General features: G+C 36.1%; 1 protein-coding gene across 1 annotated transcript in view; it reads right to left on the bottom strand.

The window, feature by feature from the left end:
• Positions 1-5,009: 5,009 nt before the first annotated feature.
• The window catches only part of LOC123680267 (neuropeptide F receptor), a 113,452-nt gene continuing 109,344 nt past the window's right edge, over positions 5,010-9,117 (bottom strand). The window contains exon 6 of the mRNA XM_045618070.1: positions 5,010-5,495. Coding sequence (XP_045474026.1) covers positions 5,430-5,495 — 66 coding nt within the window. The 3' untranslated portion in view covers positions 5,010-5,429. The remainder of the gene's footprint in view (positions 5,496-9,117) is intronic.

The following is a 9,117-nucleotide window of genomic DNA, read 5'->3' as shown; positions in this document are numbered from 1 at the left end:
AGCCAAGTAGCTTGAAAATCAAGCCAAGTCGTGAATCCCTAAATTGGCCTCCCAGTGAAGGCTGCATCTTTGACATCGAAATTACCGGAACGAAATGGACAAAGCCAAAATTGGGTGCTTGGGGTGATTGGGTACTATAGTATCAGGACAATAAACACAATTTTCATTTTCATCCGCCTGGCTTGCATTTTCCCTTTTATCAAAGAAAAATTTGTAAAATATAGCATATATTCTCTTTTCAAATGTCCATCTTTGACGCGCGCTCAGACTAAACTGAGTCAACTAATCACAATACTGTCAGCTAAGTTTTTGTAGTACGAAATCTCAGCTGTCTAACGTCATCTAGTGGAAACCGATAGGACTCGTACAGCGCGAGATACAGATAACTTGAGCCATCTATTGGAAAAATAATTCTTTTTTTCTTACTACACCTAATACATCAGAAATAATGCGTATTAAAATAAAGATTGGGAGATTCAATCATTTCTAATCAAGTCAATGCGACAAGTCAGAATATAAAAATTCAATAAATGTTACATATACTCACCACATAATCGACTAACGGCAAAGACAAGAAGAAAATGTTTCTGTAAATGGAATAAGACTTTATAATCAGGCAATGAACTGTAGTAACCATTATCAAACTTGTGGAAGTCGTGAACAGAAACAGAGACTTGGCGAATATTTCGTTGAAACATGCGACACCATCACAAAGCATCTTGTAATGCTCTTCGATCAACTGCAATTTTTTAATCTGTCTCTTATTCGGTAAGCTATACATTGAACAGGCTCCATTTACGTGGTTCCTTCTAATGTTACCCACCATCCTGTTCAACGATCTCAGGTGGCTACGGAAAATGTTCAACCCTGTTAAAATTATGAAGGCCAGGACGAATTTGTTCCAGCTGACGCTAAACTTGAAGATCTGCCGCAGAAGGATGAGGCTGTCGCTTTCAACGGCGTGCAGAAATCTTCTCATCCTCCATTTATATTGGATGTAGATATCGATGACTTCCAACAGGATTTTCAGTGGAAATGTGCATATGAATATCTTACCTATTTTGAGGATGATTCGGTATGAACTTGTTGGAAATTTATTTTAAGATGACAGGTAATGATAAATTTTCAATTTTCACAATTTTTGTTGCGATACACTACGATACTCTACTGAATCCACATGAGCTTATGAGCGTTCGTCCATTCATGCGCCAATTTCTCAGAAGTAGGTATATACATAAGCGTACAACTTTGCTTCTCCCGTTTTTTCCGAAATTCGAGGCTTTATTGTGAAAAAAATTGTTATACATTTATGATTCAAAGTATTGTCCATCACTTGCCACTACTTTCTCCTATCCTTCGGGCAACGTACGAATCCCGCGTTGAAAAAACATCTTTTGAAGCGTTCCACGAATCGATTATTTTTTTTACTTCTTCATAAGACCTGAAATGCTGGTTAACCAGGCCGTGTTCCATTGATCGAAACAAGTGAATATCCGAGGGAGAAACGTCTGGAGAATTTGGCGGGTGGGGTAGGACTTCCCACTTAAACGTTTCCAAGTATGTCTGGAACACATTCGCAACATGGTTTCGAGCATTGTATTGCTGTAAAATCACTTTATCATGTCTCTCGTTGTATTGCGTCCGTTTGTCTTTCAATTCTCGGTACAAACACCTCAATTGCGCTCGATAATGATCGCTTGTGATCGGTTTTAACAACTCATAATACACAACGCTGAGCTGGTCTCACCAAATACTGAGCATGAACTTGGAACCGTGAATATTCGGTTTGGTCGTCAACGTGGAAGCATAGCAGGGATATCCCCATGATTTTCTGCGCTTGTTATTATCGTCATGGACCCATTTTTCGTCTTTAGTCCTAATGTTATGCAGAAATCCTTTTCGTCTTTGCCTTGCAAGCAGCTGTTCACAAGCAAACAAACGCCGTTCAACATATTTCGGCTTCAACGCGTACGGTACCCAATTTCCTTGTTTCTGAATCATTCCCATGACTTTCAGGCTTTTTGAAATGGCTTGTTGCATCACTCCCAGTGATCCTGCCAATTCTTGTTGCGTTTGACATGAGTCTTGATTAAGTAATGCCTACAATTCTGCATCTTCAGAAACCTTCTCTCTTCCACCGCCATGCCGGTCCTCGACGTCAAAATAACCCTTCTTGAAGCGTTGAAACCGTTCTCGGCACGTTCTTTCACCAATAGTGGCCTCACCATAGGTATTTGGGAGCATTTGATGAGCCTCAGCCGCAGCTCCGTATTAAAGCAGAAATCAAAGCCTCTCGCAAATGACGAAAATTTGGGTCGTAAGCTGACATGTTCAATCGAGAAAAACTTCATGATGCAAACACAAATCGACTAATATTTCGATGACGTTATGTTTTCAAATATGACATCTACGATGTATTTATTTCGACTACCAACTACCGCTAGAGCCATCTATTGTAAAACGGCGGTAGGAAAGTTGTACACCTAATAGAATATTTTAGTATTGTGAAAATTGAAAATCATCATTATAAAGGGCTCCCCTATAGAAATAATACAATTAAAACGGCAACACTGTGTATTATTTTTTGACACTTCTTATGTTATTTGTGTTCAGTAGATTAAGCCATTTAATCATGGAAAGATACAAGCTTCAGAAACGTTCAGAAATTGTTGCATTTTGTTTATAAAAATCACTGTTAATGAGAAATTGATGGACGATATTGATATTGATTTTAGTTGATCGACTCACTTTTCGTAGTATTATAGACAAATATCAAAATGAATTCTCTAACGATATACAAAAGTACACGTTCCACGGTTTAAGCCGCATTTTATACTATTTTCAAATTTGTCTACAATACGACGAATAGTAAGTCGCTTAATTGAATAAGACCGTTATAAATTTTCAAATTTCGCTCAGTATTCACTGAGCACTGATTTTGATAAAACAATTCAAAAATTTCTGAAAGTTGTTGAAGCGTTATCATTTTATGATCAAATGGCCATAACCTACTGCGAACAAAAATGGCGTGAGAAATTTCGAAAAACTATACACATCATTGTCTTTATAACCATTTCAGATTGCAAAATTTCTATTCGATGCCAAATATCTACATATATCTTACCTATAGTTGAGAGTCTAGACGAACCTCTCAAATTGAAGCTGAAAATCTGATACAATTTCCTCCATTGTTCCTGATTAAGCAAAATAAAAAACCATAGAATAGCGTAGAAAGAGTATAGCGAAAAAGCAATCGATGTCGTATCATGTGAGTACTTGTAAAGTATGAGATACAAATTCAATGAGCCGTATATCTTTACATCGACGTAAATAGTTACAAAAAAACAGAATATGAAGAATATCGACGTGAACAACGCTAGGTATTTGCAGATTTTCTGATGCTCGAAAACTACCATCTTCCATAGACCCACAGGAACAGCACAGGAGATAGTACCGACTTTGATAACTGTTAAGAAACCCTGAAATTCTGCTTGCTCTCCCATGATGATTTTAAGAAACTGAAGGAAAAATGCGTAAAATTCATTAAATTAATGGGCTTTTCAATATTTGGTCGAGAAAAAAAAACAAAGAACGTGAAAACTCCCATTTCCAATCGTATCTGCATATTTTTATCTTCACTCTGTTGAATAAAGACCTCTCGCAATTCAATTCTGAAAAGCAGCTCTTTTCATTATGAAATTCCGGGACAATTTTTCTGAAATATTCAACGAGCGATTCCACTCCAGTTGTTAATTGATCAGTGAGAATTTTCTTGGAAATGAATATGCTGAATATTTCATGAATTCGAATTGGTGATGAAGCGCTTGAGGGAATACGTGAAAAGTAAACAGTTTCTCTCTGTTTTCAACATTCATCAATTTCGAAGAATCACAATTAAATTTATTTAGGTACAAACTGTTGGAGTTTGGATAAAAGTTCAATATTAGGCCAATTGAAAAGTCCCTGGTCTGATGCACAGATAGCGGTGCTAGTATTGAATCCATATGATTTTGAGTTGGTACCAACCTTTCAACGATACGTGTCAAAATTTGACAGCAGTCTGTGAGATATTACGTTGTGAGTGTAGCTTTTTTGTTATTGAAAAAAGATGGGAAAAAAAATTTCATGTGCTAATGAAATATTGCTTTTTGAAGGAAAAAATACACTTGAAGCAAAATCTTAGCTTGATGAAGAGTTTCAGGGGTCTGCACCAGGAAAACTAACCATCATTGATTGGTATGCTGAGTTTAAAAGTAGTGAAATGAGCACCGAAGACAGCGAACGCAGTGGAATCCCAAAAGAGGCTGTCACCGACGAAAAATCAATAAAGTTCACAAAATAATTTTGAATGACCGTAAAGTGAAGTTGATCGAGATAGTACAAGTTGTGAAGAAATCATCTGAACGTGTACCTCTTATAATTAACGAATATTTGTACATGAGAAAGCTATGTGCGAAATGGGTGCCTCGCGAGCTCACAATCGATCAATAGCAACAACGTGTTAATGATTCTGAGCAATGTTTGAAGAGGTTTGAGTGCTCTAAACCTGCTATATAATTTCCTGAACTATAATTGGTAAAGGTGGAGTAAAAACACATTTTTTTTTTAATTCGGTTTTATTCCTCAACATAGTCACCCTCATCATAGGAAAACACAATCGTTATTCAGAAGGAATATTCTGTTTCTACCGTTCTTCGTTCCTTATTTTCAGTGTTTCTTTACTATCCTCACTATTCCATTCTTACTTCTGGTAAGTACTAATTTGAAATTTGTTTAGACTTTGGTGTATTTGAAGCACTCAATCACTATTGAAACTTCTGATCTTTTTTCTAAATCTATCAAATACTCTGCAAATCATTTTCTTTAAATATTTATTTCATTTCGTTTGTTAGGGAAAAAAATAACATTTCCTGATAGTAGAGAAGGACTTTTTTAGCTCAACTCTTTGTCAATAATTCAGTCTAGCCACAAAGAGCGGATTCAATACCAAGGTCAAATAAAACACATACTTATAAAAACATTATATTTGATGCATAAAGTACATAAATTCACAATGTATACTACCCAGATTATTCAATGATGAAATGGCATCAAATTCACATGAACACTTCAGAATAATTTAAATAGTTTGTAGAAGTTTATGAATTTGAAGCCCTTCCGTTCAAAAAGAGTTCAGAAAGATCGTTGGCAACCTTTTCTTCATTCATACTATACAGAATACCAACATTATAAAAATGTGAATCGAAACTACTTTCTTAATTCCCTATATTTTCTGCATTTATTCTTAAAATTACAACACGAAACAAGTCTTCAATTTTTACAAAATATGTGACACAATTTCACTTACATAAAATCCACTAAACGAGCAAAGTTTGGATAGGTAATAAAAATCTGTCAGTCAGCACGAACTCAAGGCATCCCGTGATTGGTCATAACATCGGGGACTCTTCGATGTATTGACGGGGAATTGACAAGCAGTTCGCGTTGGGTTTGTGCTGAAAATAACACACTGTATATAGGCTCAGTTCACACCCGATATATACAAAACCATGCATGGCCCTAACTTTCCAAATTTATCACAATTCGAATTTTCAATTTCAAGTTATGAGAACATCGCTATAGACTATAGAGTGCACAAATTTCTTATGGAAGAATGAATGGAAGATATGTCGTATTTCACAGATATATTTAAGACTACAAATGTATATAAATGAGTTAAACTATCCCCTGTATTGGTTGTCAAAGATATGCACAAAGTGAATCAACTCGATCAGTACCTAATAAACCGAGAATACATTTTAAAAAGAGAAAAAAGAAGAAAGTAAGACAATTCCTAACAGTGCCATCAGAGTGAAAACCAAAGTTGAAGACATAATTGAACACATGACTAGAATGAAGTAGAGATGGGCAGATCATATAGCTAGACCATCAAACGAAAGATGGACCAGGCGAATATTGGAATGGCGACTTCAGAAGGCCAATACTCTGGACCGTTGATATGAAGAGAGTTGCTAGGAATTGGATGAAGAAGGCTCATACTGTAGGACATGGAAGAACCTGAAGGAGGCCCAAGTCCAGCAATGGATAATAGCGTCTACATGATGATGATTAAACCAACAATAAGGATTGACAAAACATCGTTTTATCGAAGTCTGCACATCAAGACTAGCATCGTGTTGAGAATCGATTGTTTGGTCATACCTTACCAGACTTCGAAGAATCTGTAGCATCTGGTATGGGTTAGCAACAATACAATCTTCCCTTCGCCTCTTGTTTTGTTTTCCTGAATCATCGGCAGGCTATGTCAACTCTTACTTGACCTGTCGAGCATCCGAGCGTCAATTGACGCATCCATTCTTTTTGCGTCGCCTAATTGCGCGTATCTTCATTCAATGCAGGAGCAAACAATCTCAACGCTGTGAGTAAATTATGTTCTTGATAAAAACACAACACAGAATAAGGTTCATTTCGATTTAAGTTAACACGCATTTGGGCGAAGCGTCACGTAGAGAAGATTCTCGAAGCGTTGAAATGATTCACATTAAAAGTTAAACGATGCGAAGAGAAGAAAATTGTCAGTTGATGCTCGGAAAGGAATATTAACATCGTTAATTACTATAAATTGATCGAATATTTGAACCAAGAATTGAATAGATATCGGCGAAAAAGTCCAACGTTCTGGTTGAGAAGGATGGTCTTGAATGGAGGTCTTAAATATACAAAGTTGCATTAATATCCAGTTTGTTTATTGGATACCGACTGCGAGAACTAGTTGATAGGCTAGTTTCGCACATATAAGATAAGAGTCTGTTCTTTTGGTAAATATACCAGAGACAAAAACCCATAAAACGTATGTTTCAACAGCTATTAAAGACGAAATAAACAGTTTGAAGATGTCTTCACGCTCAGAAGATTATCCAGAAGAAAAGGTATTTTCGGACTATGGACTAGGCCGATTTACTGTACAGTGCATCCCATTTTGGGTGAGACAGCCAGGTTTCTCGCTTGTTATTTTAGATAGAGCCTTGCGGTTTTCACGTTCCTGTCCTACTTTTTCGTGAAACTCAAGTTGGTCTAATCAGATTCTGCATAACTTTTTCCGTTCAAAAGATACAGGGTGATTTTGGAAATAGATACTTTTCGGACCCCTCCTTTATCTCTGAAATTATTAGAAATAATGCTGAGCTGAAAACTACGTCTGAATCAGAATTCTGCGTAGAATCCAGTGGCGCACTCAATATTTTTTTTCGGGGTATGGTTTTGAAGATTCAACACAAACCTATATTTTTTCAATGGAACACCCTATATATCATTACTTCGTTGAATTCGTAATTTTTTTCCCTTCAAAATGATACATGATACTATGTAGGTAGGATGTTCAGAAATGTAAAAAAAACACTAAAACGTCAAATAATGATGATTTTTTGTAAATGGGCCATGAATTTTCTATGTTTCAATAAGAGGATTATTACTTTCGATTTTTAAAAGTAGTAGGTCATTGATGACACAAACATCCTTGTTGTTATTTTGGCTACTATGCATTTGGGAGCATTGTTTCATCAAGTAGGCATTGGAGGGAAAAAACCAATCTAATCTAATTGTCATCGCTATAAATTATTGTTATCATTATTGATTCTTTTTTTCTATGGAAAATCCATTGCCCATTAACAAAAAATCATCATTATTTGTTGTTTTGGTGTTATTTTAACATTTCTGAACATCCTAGCTACATAGTGTCATATATCATTTTGAAGGGAAAAAAATAACGAATTCAACAAAGTAATGATACACATGGTGTTCCATTAAAAAAAACATAAGTTTGTGTTGAATCTTCAAAACCATACCCCGAAAAAAAAAATTGAGTACGCCACTGGATTCTACGCAGAATTCTGATTCAGACGTAGTTTTCATCTCAGCATTATTTCTAATAACTTCGGAGATAAAGAAGGGGTCCGAAAAGTATCAATTTCCAAAATCACCCTGTATCTCCTGAACGGAAAAAGTTATGCAGAATCTGATTAGACCAACTTGAGTTTCACGAAAAAGTAGGACAGGAACGTGAAAACCGCAAGGCTCTCTCTTAAATAACAAGCGAGAAACCTGGCTGTCTCACTCAAAATGGGATGCACTGTACAATCACATCTGCGTCGAACATCAGCAACTCTTCTAGCAGAATCTGGAACAAATATGACTACACTGAAACGCGGTGTTCGAAAGAGAACTTCTTTTGCTGAAGGATATATGGAAGGCAGTATATCTTCAAAAAATGAGGTTTCAAGAATGCTTACAAGCATACCATATGAGTCTGGTTTATCTTTACAAAAAGTTAATAACCAGGCATTGAAACAAATCCATGTTTGATACAAGCATCTTTTATTCACAGAATACATTAAGAATTCCCGATTCCATATTGGTTTGTACATTTCTATGAAAAATCAATAAAATGATATTTTCCAAGCTATTTAAAATCAGGATATCCATAAGTCCTGTATAAAAATGCAAATAACACCTGATAATTCCTTTATGAGGCTCATAAACCTCAAACAAGACTTCTCCATAATCGTTTATGATATCATCCTAACAAGAGTCTGCAAGGAAGAGCAGCCACCTTATCCCTTAAAGTTCCTAATTCCATTTCATACGTTTATATACGTCTATTCTTAGCGGACTTCAGTAAAGTGGTTGGGAGTTTCTGCTCATGATGGGTTATTAACATCTTCACTGTCTTCACTCTGATGGGATATGCATTTGCTACATGTGGACTAGAGGCGATTATCCTTTGGTCTAGTGTGCAACACACGATGTAACTTGAATGGGTAAAGAGAACAAGCGAGGTAGTTAGATTTTTCATCCAGAAAATCTAGAGATGGAAGAATCGAGAATGAAATAGGGTCATTTGGGGTTCTTTGAAAACATGTGGCTCTTTGAAAAGTGTGAAAAGTGGTGGAAACTTCTAAAGGCGTTTCGGGGAACTAATTTGCTCATGATGACGGTACAGGGTGTTTCCGAAGGATCAGACAGAAGCCTAATGGAAAAATTGTCACAGGTTGATTTTTCAGATTTTTCTATGTTGTACAATGTGACCTCCTCTATAAAAAATGTTAATAGGTCCAACTT

Source organism: Harmonia axyridis, chromosome 5 (genome assembly GCF_914767665.1).
Source record: "Harmonia axyridis chromosome 5, icHarAxyr1.1, whole genome shotgun sequence".
NCBI classification, from domain to species: domain Eukaryota; kingdom Metazoa; phylum Arthropoda; class Insecta; order Coleoptera; family Coccinellidae; genus Harmonia; species Harmonia axyridis.
This window is presented reverse-complemented; position numbering and strand designations above follow the sequence as displayed.